This window comes from Stegostoma tigrinum, chromosome 32 (assembly GCF_030684315.1).
Source record: "Stegostoma tigrinum isolate sSteTig4 chromosome 32, sSteTig4.hap1, whole genome shotgun sequence".
Lineage (NCBI taxonomy): Eukaryota > Metazoa > Chordata > Chondrichthyes > Orectolobiformes > Stegostomatidae > Stegostoma > Stegostoma tigrinum.
The window spans coordinates 915,989-933,776 of NC_081385.1; the positions used below are offsets into that span (position 1 = coordinate 915,989).

The 17,788-nt window shown below is 43.0% G+C and overlaps 1 protein-coding gene across 3 annotated transcripts in view; it reads left to right on the forward strand.

Annotated features, from left to right (window-relative positions):
* hoatz (HOATZ cilia and flagella associated protein) overlaps positions 1-8,387 on the forward strand; it is a 75,253-nt gene extending 66,866 nt beyond the window's left edge. The window contains exons 5-7 of one of the 3 annotated variants that reach the window (XM_048562448.2): positions 833-885; positions 4,879-5,003; positions 8,224-8,387. In XM_048562448.2, coding sequence (XP_048418405.1) covers positions 833-885; positions 4,879-5,002 — 177 coding nt within the window. In that variant the 3' untranslated portion in view covers position 5,003; positions 8,224-8,387. The remainder of the gene's footprint in view (positions 1-832; positions 886-4,878; positions 5,004-8,223) is intronic. The other 2 variants (XM_048562449.2, XM_048562451.2) reach the window with 2 other exon arrangements.
* The last annotated feature ends 9,401 nt before the right edge of the window (positions 8,388-17,788 follow it).

Genomic DNA, 17,788 nt, shown 5'->3' on the forward strand with positions numbered 1-17,788 from the left:
TATACTCCCACTGCCCTTATACTCTTCTCAGGATTCACTCGATCCCTGCTGTCTATACCTGACATATGCTTCCTTTTTCTTAACCAAGACCTCCATTTCTCTCGTCACCCAGCATTCCTTACACCTACCAGCCTTACCCTTCACCCGAACAGTAATATATTGACTCAGGGGTCTCGTTATCTCATCTTTGAAGGCTTTCCGTTTTCTAGCCGTCTGTAAACATCCCCCCCCAATCAATTTTAGAAAGTTCTTGCCTAATACCATCAAAATTCACCTTCCTCCAATCTATAACTTTAACTTTTAGATCCAGTCTATCCTTTTCCATCAATATTCTAAAACTAATAGAATTATGGTCACTGGCCCCAAAGTGCCTTCCCAATGATACCTCAGTCAGCTTCCCTGCCCTATTTTCCAAGAGTGGATCACGTAGATCTAGTAAGTACATCCAGATTCTGAAACAGAAAATTTTCTTGTGCACACTCTTTGAGGCTGTCTGAATTAATTGGGATGATGCCCAGTATAGACCCGGTAACTACACTAATAGATTGGGTTGTTAAGTTACCTTATGTGGAGCTGTTAGACCATGTTTTTGTAATAGAGGGTTCATTTTGTGAATGCTTCAGATGTAAAGCCTTCCTGCTCCTCTGATGCTGCTTGGCCTGCTGTGTTCATCCAGCTCTACACCTTGTTATCACACATACTCACTCACTCTGTTTCACACACTCTATATCTCTGCCTTTATCTCTACTTTTATAAGAAGTCAGATTATTGCTTTCTTTGGATATGACTGAATATTAGTGATTTGAATCACTTACAACTTTCTCTTTCACAGAAAGAACTATTGGCTCTTCCATATAAACCAAAGAGAATGACACAATCTGCACCGTAAGTGCTACTACAGTATACAAACCTGTTAAATGCAGTTATCAGTATTGTGAAACATGCCATTTTTAATCTGCAATGGGATATAAACAAGCAATGAGTAATATTGAATTCAAAATTTTTCCCTTAGCTGTGAGTTTCATTCCATGATGTCCTGGTCCAGAATGATTTCCTATTATTGATCATGGCAGTGTATTTCCCGAACTGCTACAGTTTCAGTTAAAATGTCCTCTACTTCCTGCTCAGCTGTACCTTGTAAAACTCCATGAGAGGTTTTTCTCTAAGTTAATTATTGTGTAACAGTACAAGCTTGATGAACTAAATGGTCTTAGTCTGTGCTGTAAATTACATCATTTTACCTGTACGTTTATGATGTTGGTGATTATTGTTTTTGAGAAAATGGTAAAACCTGAGAGAAAACAGTAGACTTATGAGAGAGGAGACAGGGAGCGCACAGTGCACAGTTCATATATCAGGTCAAGGATATAACAGCAGTTGGAAAATTCAGTGTTTTTGTAATTGGCAAAGAAACAAAACTCAAAATGACTTTTTATGTCAAAAGTTACCAATTAAGAAATTTGTGCAGATCAGTTCAATGGCCCCTATCTACAGGATTCATTAAGAAGGTCATTTTGATTGTCATGATTTGCTGTTTGTCGATCTCTCTCTTGCAGTGCAGTTGTTTTCCACTTCCTTCTAGGAAGCACAGAATGACTGGTTCACAAATCCTACAGTCTCTCACCCACTGGTCAAAAGCAACAGCTTGCAGCAATAGCAGATGGAAAATAAGCTCACCTTTGTCCCCCTCCACCCACACATCAACGAATACCAGTCACGTTTGGACATCGAGCAGTTTTTCCGCCGCCTTCGCCTCCACCTTACTTCTCTAAACGGGAGCTGAACCCTCCCTCCACTGACCCCTTCACATGCCTCCAACACAAGTCCTCCTCCTGGACACCACACCCAAGCCTCCTACCCTCCCTCAACCTCTTCATTTCCAACTGCTGTCGAGACATTAACCGCCTCAACCTCTCCACCCCTCTCACCCACTCCAACCTCTCCCCCGCAGAATGGGCAGCCCTCCGCTCCTTCCGCTCCAACCCCAACCTCACCATCAAACCCACAGAAAAGGGCGGCGCAGTGGTAGTATGGCGCACTGACCTCTAAATCGCCGAGGCCAAACGCCAACTCTCCGACACCTCCTCCTACTGCCCCCTTGATCATGACCCCACCCCCGAGCACCAAACCATCATCTCTAATACCATCCATGACCTCATCACCTCAGGGAACCTCCCACCCACAGCCTCCAACATTATTGTTTCCCAACCCCGCACGGCCCGTTTCTATCTCCTTCCCAAAATCCACAAACCTGCCTGCCCTGGTCGACCCATTGTCTCTGCCTGTTACTGCCTCACCAAACTCATTTCCACCTATCTGGACTCCATTTTCTCCCCTTTGGTCCAGGAACTCCCCACCTACATCTGTGGCACCACCCACGCCCTCCACCTCCTCCAGAACTTCCAATTCCCTGGCCCCCAACACCTCATTTTCATCATGGACATCCAGTCCCTATACAGCTGTATTCCTCATGCAGATGGCCTCAAGGCCCTCTGCTTTTTCCTGTCCCACAGGCCCAACCAGTCCCCCTCCACCGACACCCTCATCCGCCTAGCCGAACTCATCCTCACCCTCAACAACTTCTCTTTCGACTCCTCCCACTTCCTACAGACAAAGGGGGTGGCCATGGATACCCGCATGGGCCCAAGCTATGCCTGTCTCTTTGTAGGTTACGTGGAACAGTCCTTCTTCTGCACCTACACAGGCTTCAGACCCCACCTCTTCCTCTGTTACATTGATGACTGTATCGGCGCCGCCTCTTGTTCCCAGAGGAGCTTGAACAGTTCATCCACTTCACCAACACCTTCCACCCCAACCTTCAGTTCACCTGGGCATCTCCAACACATCCCTCACCTTCCTGGACCTCTCAGTCTCCATCTCAGGTAACCAGCTCGAAACTGATGTCCATTTCAAGCCCACTGACTCGCACAGCTACCTAGAATACACCTCCTCCCACCCATCCTCCTGCAAAAATTCCATCCCCAATTCCCAATTCCTCTGCCTCCGCTGCATCTGGTCCCAGGATGAGGCATTCCACTCCCGCACATCCCAGATATCCACGTTCTTCAAGGACCGCAACTTTCCCCCGCAGTGGTCGAGAATGCCCTTGACCGCGTCTCCCGTATTTCCCGCAACACATCCCTCACACCCCGCCTCCGTCACAACCACCCCAAGAGGATCCCTCTCGTTCTCACATACCACCCCACCAACCTCCGGATACAACACATCATCCTCCGAAACGTCCGCCATCTACAATCCGACCCCACCACCCAAGCTATTTTTCCATCCCCACCCTTGTCTGCCTTCTAGAGAGTCCACTCTCTCCGTGACTCCCTTGTCCGCTCCACACTCCGCCCCAACCCCACCACAACCGGCACCTTCCCCTGCAACCGCAGGAAGTGCTACACTTGCCCCCACACCTCCTCCCTCACCCCCATCCCAGGCCCCAAGATGACTTTCCATATTAAGCAGATGTTCACCTGCACATCTGCCAATGTGGTGTACTGTAACCATTGTACCCGGTGTGGCTTCCTCTACATTGGGGAAACCAAGCGGAGGCTTGGAGACTGCTTTGCAGAACACCTCCGCTCGGTTCGCAACAAACCCTGCACCTCCCAGTCGCGAACCATTTTAACTCCCCCTCCCATTCCTCAGATGACGTGTCCATCACGGGACTCCTGCAATGCCACAATGATGCCACCCGAAGGTTGTGGGAACAGCAACTCATATTCCACTTGGGAACCCTGCAGCCTAATGGTATCAATGTGGACTTCACAAGCTTCAAAATCTCCCCTCCCCTCACTGCAACCCAAAACCCTCACTGCATCCCAAAACCAGCCCAGCCTGTCTCTGCCTCCCTAACCTGTTCTTCCTCTCACCCAAGGCTGAGGGACATGAGGCTGTTTTCATTGGAGAGAAGAAGGTTGAGAGGTGACTTAATTGAAGCATATAAAATAATCAGAGGGTTAGATAGGGTGGATAGGGAGAGCCTTTTTCCTAGGATGGTGACGGCGAGCATGAGGGGGCATAGCTTTAAATTGAGGGGTGAAAGATATAGGACAGATGTCAGAGGTAGTTTCTTTACTCAGAGAGTAGTAAGGGAATGGAACGCTTTGCCTGCAACGGTAGTAGATTCGCCAACTTTAGGTACATTTAAGTTGTCATTGGACAAGCATATGGACGTACATGGAATAGTGTAGGTTAGATGGGCTTGAGATCGGTATGACAGGTCGGCACAACATCGAGGGCCGAAGGGCCTGTACAGTGCTGTAATGTTCTATGTTCTATGTTCTATCCCTTCCTCCCACCTGAAGCCGCACCTCCATTTCCTACCTACTAACCTCATCCCACCTCCTTGACCTGTCCGTCTTCCCTGGACTGACCTATCCCCTCCCTACCTCCCCACCTATACTCTCCTCTCCACCTATCTTCTTTTCTCTCCATCTTCGGTCCACCTCCCCCTCTCTCCCTATTTATTCCAGAACCCTCTCCCTATCCCCCTCTCTGATGAAGGGTCTAGGCCCGAAACGTCAGCTTTTGTGCTCCTGAGATGCTGCTTGGCCTGCTGTGTTCATCCAGCTTCACACTTTGTTATCTTGGAAAATAAGGTGGTTTTCGTTCGACTTTACCGAGCTTTTACTACAGATTAAATGGACCCTACTGTAATTTCCTGAGGTCCCCTGATAGCTTCTGGCTATAGTCATTCACACAGACAAGCTGTTCAGCTACCTAAGATCCAATCACATAGTTGTTGGCAGGCAAAAGCGTTTGTCATTGAGAACTGGTCACCACTCCACAGGTCAGCGACTTGTTGCATCTCTTACACTTCCAAGGTTTACACTTAATCTGCAATAAACATCATCACTCATCCTCCAACAGGGCCTCTTCTGGTATACCGTGTGCAGTTCTAATCACCCTGCTATCGGAAGGATATTCTGAAATTGGAGAAAGTTCAGAAAAGATTTACCAGGATTTTGCTCGGTATGGAGAGTTTGAGTTGTAAGGTGAGGCTGGATGGGCTCGGACTTCTTTCTTTGGAGCATAGGAGGGTTAGAGTTGACCTTATAGAAGTTTATAAAATCATGACGTGCATAGATAAGGCAAATAACAAGGACCTTTTCACTAGAGTGGTGGTGTTCAAAACTGGACGGCATATTTTTAAAGTGAGAGGAGATGTAAAAAGTACATGAGAGGCAACGTTTTAACACAGAGAATATATAGTGTGTGGAATGAACTGCCAGAAGAAGTAGTAGATGCAGGCACAGATACAACATTGTAAAGACATTTGGACAGGTATGTACATAGGAAAGATTTGGAAGGATAGGCGCCAAATGCAGGCAAATGCAACTGGGTTAGTTTGAGAACATGGTCAGCATGGACTAGTTGGACTGAAGGGTGTGTTTCCTGCAGTTTGACTCTATGACTATGACTCTATAACAAACAACATTGTAAAACAACACTTGCAATAAATGCTGCTAACTTGCTTTTAAGAAGTGTAGCAACCCTTCCACAGTTCTTGTTTTTAAAAAAAATAATTTTTCCCATTCCAGCTCACAGTCAAAAGTACAGAAAAATAAAAAGTTACAGTCTTTATAATTTGTGTCTTCTCCCTCTACCATTCTCTTCTTTAACCTCAGCACCAGTGTTGCACTTGGACTGCAGTGGTTCAAGAAGGCAGCTCACTACTACCGTGCCAAGGACAACTAGGAACGAGGAACAGATACTGGTCCAGTCAGCAATACTATCACATGATGATTGAATTTTTAAAAAGTTAAACCAGAAATAGGATGTTGAGGTGGAAGAACAGAGCCTTACAACCAGCAGCGTGGGAAAGCATGACTCAATGAGAAAGCATGCCTACAAATGAATCAGCATTGCAGAAATTACTTTCCAGTGAAGAATCCTCATGTCTCTAGCTTTCAGTCTGAGTATCTTCAACTGTGTCATATTTTTCACTATAGGTCTGTTCCACTATCTTTTAATCCATTCTTTGTCACTCTATCTCAGCCTCTTTCTGTCTCCCATGTATTGCTGTGAGCTGGTAGTGGTGAACTACAATTATTCTTTTCCTTAAATTACTTTCATGATCCTCAGTGAGTGTAGATTGAGAGGAAATCTCTCCCATCCAGGCTCCATTGTGAGAGGACGGCCTGCTGCAAGGCCTACACCTTTCGCAAAGATTGTAGAGCTCATGAGTGTTCTATAAGGAAACCATTTGGTGTTTCCCTTTCTCTTTTACAGAATAATGTAATTCCTTCTTTCTGCCACTGTGTCCAAAGTGTAAACAGAGTGCCAGCATTGCAAATTGCAGACTACCATTGCTGCAGGTTTTAGAGCTCGGCTTAGTGCATCTTTGTTCAAATCCTTTCAGGTGTTACTGGCTGGGTCAACATTTATTGACCAATCCTAGTTGACCTTGAGAAGGTGGTGGTTAGCTTCTGCCTTGAACAGCTACGTCCATTTGCTGTGTATAAATCCACAATGTCACTGGGGAGAGAGTTCTAGGATTTTGACCCAATTCATTATTTAGTGTTCTAAATAAGCTTTCAGTTTCACAATATCCCACTCAGTGAGTCTCAGATGTTCAAGCTGTGAGAATTCTCCTCCCCTTTCCTGACATTCAGCTTCAGCTGCACAGTAGCAAGCTCACTGAAATTTGAAGAAGTACTTCAATGATAGGTTCCCAGAAGGTCCTGGAAGTAAACACAGAGCATGGTTTGTTCTGAACTTTGCCTACATTAAACTCAACTCCCTAAGGATGCTGTAACTGTACGGTGAACGAATCAGTGGAAGTGATATTGAGTGGTCCTCAATCCATGACAGGTTTGATCTTGGCCATGATGACCATTCAGTCTAACAGCTCGGCAACATCACATTATCTAAGCATTGATAAAGATCATAAGATGTAGGACTAGAAACATTCTGCCCATCAGGTCCACTTTGCCATTTAATGAGATCATAGCTCATCTGATAATCCTCAACTCCAATTTTCTGCCTTTTCCCTTTAGCCCCCGATTCCCTTACTGTTTCAAAATCTGTCTACGTCAGCCTTGAACAGATGAAGAATCACGTACACGGGACATCAGGATGCAGGAGACAAGACCTGCACCCCACCTGACCCCTCCACCAATAGAGTCCGTACAGTCCCAGGAATGTTAACAAGGAACCAGCACCTCGGGTACAGGCTGCTTAAGTCTAGTTTGCACAAAATCATTTCTTAGGCTCATCAAAGTGGAGAAGCTGAGTTGCTACAAAAGGTGCTGGGATCAGCATTTTGCAGTTAAATGGATTAGGAGAAGTGTTTGAACGTGAGGGCTCTCTGACAGCACTGTGAATAAAGCACTTACATCTTAATGTTTCACATTCAACCCTCACTGATTCTGCATTGGCCCTAGGTCAGAAACCACACTGAACTGATGGTGTAATAAACACTATCGCAACAGTAAACTCCTTGGCAGTCATTGTTCGTCATGAGTTGTGATCTGCAGCCTGTTGGCTGTTTGTGGGGTCTATAGCTGAATCAGCAGTGAATGGTGACTGAACTTGCAAGGCAAATCAAAAATAGATCCACAACCCTGATTTGTGTTCAGTTTGCTCTTGCAATGAGAAAAACCATAAGATTTGTGCTTCAAGATAACAAAGTGTGGAGCTGGATGAACACAGCAGGCCAAGCAGCATCTTAGGAGCACAAAAGCTGACGTTCCAGGCCCAGACCCTTCAAGAGAGTTGCAGTGGGAGAGAGATCCCCTGAGGTTGGTCCGGAGGGAGGAGGATAACTTCTTCAGCTTAGGCATCCTGGAAGAGGCTTCGCAGCGAGGTTAAAATTGTGATCAGAGATCATGGGAACTGCAGATGCTGGAGAATCCGAGATCACAAGTGTGGAGCTGGATGAACACAGCAGGCCAAGCAGCATCTTAGGAGCACAAAAGCTGACGTTTCAGGCCCAGACCCTTCAAAGTGATCCTTTCAGTCCACTGACATACTTTCTTTGCGATATTCTTCCTCAGGGAGAAAGGGTGCTGATAATATATTTTTTCCCAGTCTCTCGGGCCATCTACATGGTTGTCAGCCTATTTTTCATTTGCTACACTTTGTATTTGCAGAAGAATAATTCCAGGACCAAGCCACACAACACTGTACACACCATAGTTTAAGGAACAAGGACTGCAGGTAGGCAAAAGGAGCCTGTCTATAGCATAACATGTCACATCTGATTACTTACAGAAAGCCTGCCTGCCCAGAGATCAGCAACGAGGCTGAGGAGACTTATCAGATCTTAAGGCAACTTGACTGAATGTTCAGCAAATCTTTCAGGAAAAAGAGACGTCTAACAGAGGATGAACTACTTATTTGGTTTCAATAAATACTGTATTTTCTTTCAGCTGTAACTGGTTTGTCTATTTATTTGTCCATATTGTAGTGTTGTAATTCTGCACATCCTCTGTAAGTCACCCAGCTGACACAGCTCCCATGCCAACATCAGTTACATATTGAAGCTGGCTGCTCTGAGTTCAAGGCATAGCTTACTTCCCAACCAAGCAATTATTTCATGTGCCTAAACTTAGATGGTAATGTTGGCAAAATATTCAAAATTATGAGGAATCACAATCTACCATCGCTGCTGCCACCTGTTTTGAGACACAGCTGAACCCCTGGTTGGTGGGGCCAGAGAGGAGACCAACTTTTAAAAACTCATGTTTTTGCAATATCTCCCTCTGGCCACTAACTCATTTACTGTTTGTTACTGGATATTTTCTTGAGGTCTTGTGTGTGTAGGACTGAGACATATACATATGCACGCACAAGAGGCCCGTGGTACACACCATGTTTTGAAAAGGCTTAAGCTCCCTGTACTGTCTATTTCCTCACAGGCTGGAACAGCCTGATTAGCTCATAGGGGAGAACAATGTGGCACATTATTGTCAAATTATAGACAACTAAACCTGTGTAGGGCTGAGTGGCTATTTCTTTTTGTAGATATAATTAAATCAAGAACGCATAGTCTTGACAAGTACTTTTTATCTTTTATGGGCAGTGTTGATTTCTGATGGTTTATTAGATGGCTCAGTTTGACGACCAGGCTAGCCAGAAAGCAGCATTGCTAAACCCCAGGAAACCGTTGGCAAAATTAATGGAGACTTTAAGTTGAAATTCCCTATACAGCATCTATCACAAACAGGAAATCCAGGGATCAATGCAACTGAATCACACAATACACCTATAAAGCTTTCAGTTGGACTACAAACCATACCAATTCCCTGATGTAACTCATTGGAACCTCTGGGATATACATAAATAGCAACATTCTTCCCTCATCCAACATCAGTATTAAAACTGATTACCAATGACTCATTTCATTGCTACCATCATGACAATACCATCATTCCCTAATATTTTCCCAAATTAATTAGTTGTGTCAAACAAAGAACAAAGAACAAAGAAAATTACAGCACAGGAACAGACCCTACGGCCCTCCAAGCCTGCGCCAATCAAGATCCTCTGTCTAACCTGACATCTATTTTCTAAGGGTCTGTGTCCATTTGCTCCCTGCCCATCCATGTACCTGTCCAAATACATCTTAAAAGATGCTAATGTGTCTGTGTCTACCACCTCCGCTGGCAACGTGTTCCAGGCACCCACCACCCTCTGTGTAAAGAACTTTCCATGCATATCTCCCTTAAACTTTCCTCCTCTCACTTTGAACTCATGACCCCTAGTAATTGAGTCCCCCAGTCTGGGAAAAAGCTTCTTGCTATCCACCTTGTCTATACCCCTCAAGATTTTGTAGACCTCAATCAGGTCACCCCTCAATCTCCGTCTTTCTAATGAAAATAATCCTAATCTATTCAATCTCTCTTCATAGCTAGCACCCTCCATACCAGGCAACATCCTGGTGAACCTCCTCTGCACCCTCTCCAAAGCATCCACATCTTTTTGGTAATGTGGCGACCAGAACAGTACACAGTACTCCAAATGTGGCTGAACCAAAGTCCTATACAACTGCAACATGACCTGCCAACTCTTGTACTCAATACCCCGCCCAATGAAGGAAAGCATGCCATATGCCTTCTTGACCACCCTATTGACCTGCATTGTCACCTTCAGGGAACAATTGACCTGAACACCCAGATCTCTCTGTTCATCAATTTTCTCAAGTCTTTTCCATTTACTGTATAGTTCGCCCTTGAATTAGATCTTCCAAAATGCATCACCTCGCATTTGCCCGGATTGAACTCCATCTGCCATTTATCTGCCCAACTCTCCGGTCTATCTATATTCTGCTGTAATCTCTGACAGTCCCCTTCACTATCTGCTACTCCACCAATCTTAGTGTCATCTGCACACTTGCTAATCAGACCACCTACACCTTCCTCCAAATCATTTACATATATCACAAGGAACAGTGGTCCCAGCACAGATCCCTGTGCAACACCACTGGTCACAGGTCTCCAATTTGAGAAACCCCCTTCCACTACTACTCTCTGTCTCCTGTTGCCTAGCCAGTTTTTTATCCATCTAGCTAGCACACCCTGGACACCATGCAACTTCACTTTCTCCATCAGCCTACCATGGGGAACCTTATCTAACACCTTACTGAAGTCCATGTATGTGACATCTACAGCCTTTCCCTCATAATCAACTTTGTCACGTCCTCAAAGAATGCTATTAAGTTGGTAAGATATGACCTTCCCTGCACAAAACCATGTTGCCTATCACTGATAAGTCCATTTTCTTCCAAATGGGAATAGATCCTAGCACAGTATGGACATTGTCTAAATGTGAGCTGTGTAATAGATCACTTCTTTACAAAGTCCACAAACAAAACCGAGGCATTATATGCTACTCTGCAGATACTTGAGAGCTAGATTCTTTAAAAATTCAAATACTTGGATAAGATTCACCAATTGAAATGAATTATCCTTATCGACCCGACATAATTGGTTTCTGGCACCCGAGCCATTTCTGACGGTTCTATATTGACACTCCCACCTGTGGATTACCCTAATCAATTATATCCCTTATCCATGTAGCAGAGGTGCTGCTAAATTCACAATTCGGGCAACAATTTATCAGATCATAAAAATGGGAACAGGATATAGATAAAGAAAATCATAATGTATAGTACAGAAAGCCAATGCTGCTTCAATAAATCAAGATGTTAAAAGAAATCTACAGCTCTCTGTTTACCTATATTCAACTGGTGGGCAGTTCTTACTGAGTATTATTTAACCATAACCTGTAGTCAGCTGAAAATTTTCAGCAAAACCAGCAGCCAGACACAGGAGACTGACATTTCCCAGTCAATACAGTGCTGGGGAGGACAATGGATTGATATTTTAAATGCTGCAGGACACCAGGGAGGCAAAGACAGAATTTAAATCTTTTGGTGTTGTTAGTGTGTCCAGAACATAAAATACCTTCCTGATTTTGAAAGGATCCTGAATTTGAAGTCAAGCTTGAACAATGATGTTGCTCTAGCTTTTTCACTGGTTGCAGATCAGGGAAAAAAATAAACAAAAGTAGCAGATTCTGTTCAGATGACGAGTCTTAGACTATTTTTTCCCCAATGCAGTCCAATACAGAAATATAGTGCATAAAAATGGAATGGGCCATTCTGCTCCTTGAGCCTGATTTGTCATCAGTAAGATTCATAGCTGACAACAACAACAAAAACAAAGTTGCTGGAAAAGCTAGGAGATCTGGCAGCAACTGTGAAGGAAAAACAGAGCTAATGCTTCAGGTCCCGTGACCCTTCCTCAGATTCATAGCTGATCCTGATTATGGCCTTAACTCTACTTTTTCTGGTCCTCTTATTCCTTGACATCGTCGTTGTTCAAAAATTTCGGGTAGTGAATTCCAAAGCATAGCAACATTTTGAGAGATGAGGTCCCTCCTTATCTTCTTCATAAATAAGGAATATTTTATCCAGAAACTGTATGCAGAGTTCCTTGAGGGCAAACATTGTCTCAGCACATACCTTATCATACTCTGTCAGAATCTTAAATGCTTTAGTATGATCACCCCTCATTCTTCTAAACTATAATAAGTATGTGCTCAACCTTTCCTTGTAGATTAGGAATCAATTAGTGAACTTTATTTGAATGACCCCCACTGCAAATACTCACCCTGATACATAAGCAAAGCCTCTGCCATCACTAATTATGGGTCTAGCCTACAACATGCCTGTAAAGGTGTATGTTGCCACAGCAACTAGTTCTCCTTGAGGAATACTGATTAGTTCAGTTGGCTGGAGTGTTGGCATAGTGTCAACAGTAAGGATTTACTAGGATGACAAAAGATTAACTGGCAGCAGATGGCCATAGCTTGATGGAGATGGTGAAGAAGGCTCTGCAGAGTAGACCACACATGTGACTGAAAAAGTGGGCAATTCATTAAATTTTAAGAGTCTCCTCAAACACAGTTCAGGATGGCCTCCCAACATGCCAATTCAACTTTTGGCCAACTGAAGAAAAGAATACTTGAGAACAAGATTTCAAGCCCAAGATTTATGCCAATTTTAGTTTACTAGACAGCTGTGGCCCTTGTGTCCTTATATGATTCAGGTACTTGGATGACATACAGCAGAAGGATTTGGACAGATTAGAAGATTGGGCAAAGAAGTGGCAGATTGAATACATGGGAAAGTGTGAGGTCATGCCATAAGACATAGGAACAGAAAATAGAGCATTAGGCCCACCAAGTCTGCTCCGCCATTCAATCATGCCTGACACGTTCCTCAACCTCATTCTCCTGCTTTCTCCCTGTAACCCTTGATCCCCTTGATAATCAAGAACCTATCTATCTCAGTCGTAAATTACTCAATGACCCGGCCTCCACAGCCTTGTGTGGCAGTGAATTCCACAGATTCATCACTCTCTGGCTGAAGTAGTTTCTCCTTATCTCTGTTCTAATAGGTCTTCCCTTTTTTCTAAAGCTGTATCCTCAGGCCCTAGTCTCTCCTACCAATGGAAGCATCTTCCCAACATTCACTCTGTCCAGGCCATTCAGTATTCTGTAAGTTTCAATTAGATCCCCCTCATCTTTCTAAACTCCAGTGAGGATAGTCCCAAATCCACAAATAGTCCTCATATGTTAAGTTTTCCATTCCAGGGACCATTCTCGTGAACATCCTCTGAATCTGCTCCAGGGCCATTACATATTTCCTGAGATATGGGGCCCAAAACTGCACACAATACTCCAAATGTGGCCTGACCAGAGCCTTACAAAGCCTCAGAATTATATCCCAGCTTTTGTATTCAAGTCCTCTTAAAATAAATGCAAACATTGTATTTGCCTTCCTAACTACGGACTCAACCTGCAAGTTTACCTTGAGAGAATCCTGGACTAGAACTCCCAAGCCCCTTTGCACTTCAGACTTCTGAATTTTCTCCCTTTTTAGAAAATAATCCATGTTTTGACTCTTCTTACCAAAGTACACAACCTCACACTTTCCCACATTGTACTTCATCTGCCACTTCCTTGCCCACTCTCCTAACCTGTCCAAATCCTTCTGCAGCCTCCCTGCCTCCTCAATACTACCTGCCCCTCAACATAGCCTTGTATCATCTGCAAACTTAGCCAAAATGCCCACAGTTCCTTCACCAGATCATTAATGTATAAAGTGAAAAGTTGTGGTCCGAATACTGACCTTTGCGGAACACTACTTTTCACCAGCTGCCATCCAGAGAAAGACCCTTTTATCCCCATTCTCTGCTTTCTTCATCAAAGCACTGGGAAGTTATCATCTGTAATGCCTTCACAAGATCGTTCCACTCCACTGATGACAGAGACAATCCAACAGGAGGGCACTCACTGAAGCCAAAATGCTAACATCAAAGCCGATTTGGATGGGTAGACTGGTCGTTTATACACGTGGCACTAGACTCCTGAAGCAACTCTACTTGAAACTGGGATATGCCAGGAAATTCCAAGAAGGATAGTGCAAACCCTTTCAGGTTCTCAAAGCATCCCTGAAGAGTTAAGCATCCCCACTGACTCTTGACAGACCCTGACCAGTAACCAAATGGTTTGAAGAGGTACCAGGCATCTTGAGAAACATTACCAGAAATATCCAGGGGTGAAGTTGAGGTATTGGAGGGAGCATATAATCTATTGACTCTACCCTTGAAGAATCATCTACCTTGCTTGTGGCAAAGTCTGCAGATTGAGCATCGGGTTTAGAAGCCATCCTCAGAATTCATCAAACCAGAGTGGAAGCAAGGCCTCAATCCTGAAGAGCTGTCTGAAAAAGAGTACCCCCGAGCCATTAATCATCCAAATTCATTCCTTTTACTTAATTTTTACTTTACATAAACAGGTACAGTTATTAGCTGTTGTGTATCCAATACTGTCTCGTCAGAGTAGGCTCAATGTGTAGTTATGTATAGATACCTCCAATGAGAATTTAATGTTCAAGTTCTCGGATCATAGTGATTGAGTGCAGTGGGCAAGGCTGGAATCCTTTATGAACACCATCATTCAGAAAGGAAGAGGAAAGCAATCATCAAACAATAAAATAGTTGTGAGCATTGTAGAGAGCAAGTTTTCAAACAGAGGACCTCGGATGTAGCCAAGTGATAGTACTTACTCGTTGCACGTTAAAATGAACCTGCTCTGGCACCAGGACTAATCATACTGCAAACCCACAGCAAAATCTAGAGAGGATCAGTAAACATCTGACTGCCAGCAACACCAGCGAAGTTTCATTCCCATTCTCTGCAGAGAATGTTATAAACTCTGGAGTCTATGCCAGTAGATTAAACTTCCGTTGCATTATCACAATCAAATATTAGACTTGTTCCATCAATAAACTACAATGTTTCAATTAGATTTATAGGTATAGAATTCCCAGGGGAACATTAAGAAACCATGTTTATTAAATAAACACATGCATTAAATAATACATAGATGTGAATAACTCATTAAGTTTATTTAGAGATGTAAAAAGGAAGCTTTGAAACTAAGTTTAATAGTAATAGCAGCCAAGAGAGTGGTGCAGTGGGAGCATGTTAACTTCAGAACCTATGGGTTGATGGATTGAAATGATCCTTTGCTATTCTAAGGCTCCTAAGGCACAGTTGTGCCCCTCTGTCCGAGTCAGAAGGCCTAAGTTCAAGTCTCACCTATTCCAGAGGTGTGTCATAACACATCTTAAAAAGGTTGATAAAGTGACTAAACATAATCGTGGGGAGGCATTGGCCTAGTGGTATTACTGCAAAAACTGTTAATCCAGGGACCCAAAAGTTGTTCTGCAGAATCTGCATTCAAATCCTGCTGAGGCAGATTGTGGAATTTCAATTTTTTAAAAATATTGAATTAAAAGGCATATGATGACCATAAATCCATTGTAGATTGTCAAAAACAAAACCCATCTGGTTCACTAATGTCCTTTAGGGAAGGAAACTGCTATCCTTACCTGGCCTGGCCCACCACAATGTGGTTGACTCTGAACTGCCCTCTAGATAATTAGGGATGGGCAATAAACGCTGCCAGGCTAGCAATGCCCTCATCCTATGGATGAATTAGGAAAGAGTCACTTAGAAAATAAGTAAAACCCAAGAGTCTCTCACACACAGTAAATATTAACTGAAGATGTCATTCACAGAATAACTAATATCAAGGAGATTGTCACCCACACGGTGCTGAACAATCAGGAGAGCTACTCTTCACAGAATCATAGAATTGTTATTGTGCAGATGAACACCATTGACTCATTGTGTCTGCACTGGCTCTTTGAGCTTTTTTTTGTTGCTAATTTCCTATTTTACCTTTGCAACCTTGCACATTGTTTAAATAAAACAATCATCCACCGCCCTCTTGAATGCATCAATTGAAACTGCCTGCACCATCTTTCCAGACAGTGCATTGCAGACCCTAACTACTCACCAAGTGAAAAACAAAATTCTCATTTCTTATTTGTTTCTTTTACAAACTCTTTAAAATTGTGTTTTAAAGAGTTGTGTAAAATCTGCTTGCAAATGGAGCAGTTTCTCCATGGCATCTCTGCTTCTGCGCACTATTTAGAGTTGTATATTTCATGTTACACTGTTTCCATCACCTCATACTTCTCCATATTGAACCTCATTTGCCACCTATCTGCCCAATCCACTAACTTGTCAATGTCCCAAATTTCTACACCGTCCTCCTGAGTTTAAAATTCTCCCAAGTTCCGTGTCATCTCAAACTTTGAAATTGTCCCTTGCACACCAAGACCTAGATCATGTGTGTGTGTAAAAATCAGGAATACAAGATAATAAATTGAAAATTATCAGGTCTACAGGATAATATATAGTCAGCTGAGTGTCTCACATGTATAAAAGTCAACACCAGGAGAGAGATGGAGTCTGGATCAGTGAGTTGTAATTTGGTTTTTGAATATCTGCAGGTATCTGATGTTTTTCTGCACATCCAACATGCTGATCAAATTGTATATTCCAATGCATCCTCTTCAATTGTTCTGCTGTCATTTCTTTGGAAATTATATTATTATAAATTATATTATTCCTTGTCTGAAATGTTCCCTGATACAATGTCCAAGAAGTTAACAACAAGGAATAAATAGAAAGGATGCAGACAAAGTTCTTCATGTGAGACAGTGAAACTCAGAGAGTCAATAGTAAGTGATCTACATGAATTGAAATTGGCTTTATGACTGAAGATGAGAAATAGAATGCAATAACCACTGGTGGAAATCTGACTGAATTCTCAATGACTGCGTGTTATAGAGGACGTTCTCTCCTGCTTCAGAACAAGAGAACATTCATTATTAACTTTGCTGGTGACATGAAACAGAGTGGGGCAGACAGCAGATAAAAAATGATGAATGATTTTCAGAAATACTTGGACTAATTGGGTGTATTGACTAAGATATAGGAGGTGGATCTTAATCTAAATAAATGTAAGTCATGCATAAAAGAGAGGTGGCAGTGAAGAAATGTTGAAAAAGAAAGAATCTTAGTTATAGAAAGGAAATAATTTTCTTCTAATTAGATACATAATTGGCTTAACAGCAACAGACAGAGAGTGGTGGTGGAGGGTTGGTTTTCAAACTGGTGGTCTGTCATCAGCGGTGTTCCACAGGGATTGGTTCTGGATCCTCTTTTGTTTGTCATTTTTATAAATAATTTGGATGAGAAAGTAGATGGCACGATGACACCAAAATTGGTGGCATTGTTGACAGTGAAGAAGGTTTTCTAAGATTACACAGGGATCAAATGGATCAATGGGCTGAAAATTAGGAAATAGAGTTCAAACTGGATAAATGCAAGGTATTGCATTTTGCATTTACCAAACAAAGGTAGGGCTTATTCAATAATGGCAGGGCCTTGGGTAGCGTTGTAGAACAGAGGGACCTAGAAGATCAGGTACATAACTTTTTGAAGTTTGAGTCACATATAGATGGGCTACTTAAAATACCATTTAAGGAGCTTGCCTTCATTGCTCAGTCCTTTGAATATAGGACTTGGGATGTCGTATTGAGGTTGTACAGGACATTGGTGAGGCATCCTCTGAAATCCAGTGTCCAGTTCTGGTCGCTCAGTATAGGAAGGATATTGTTAAGCTGGAGAGGATTCAGAAGAGATTTACCCCTGGATGTTGCCAGGTATGGAGGGTTTGAGTTGTAAAGAAAAGCTGGATAGGCTGTGACTTTTTTCACAGGAAGTAGGAGGTTGAGAGGCGACTTATAATGAGGGCTATAGATAGAGTTAATGGTGGTTGTCTTTGCCCAAGATGGTAGATTTAAAGACTGGAAGCATATTTTTAAGGTGAAAAGAGAGACATTTAAAAA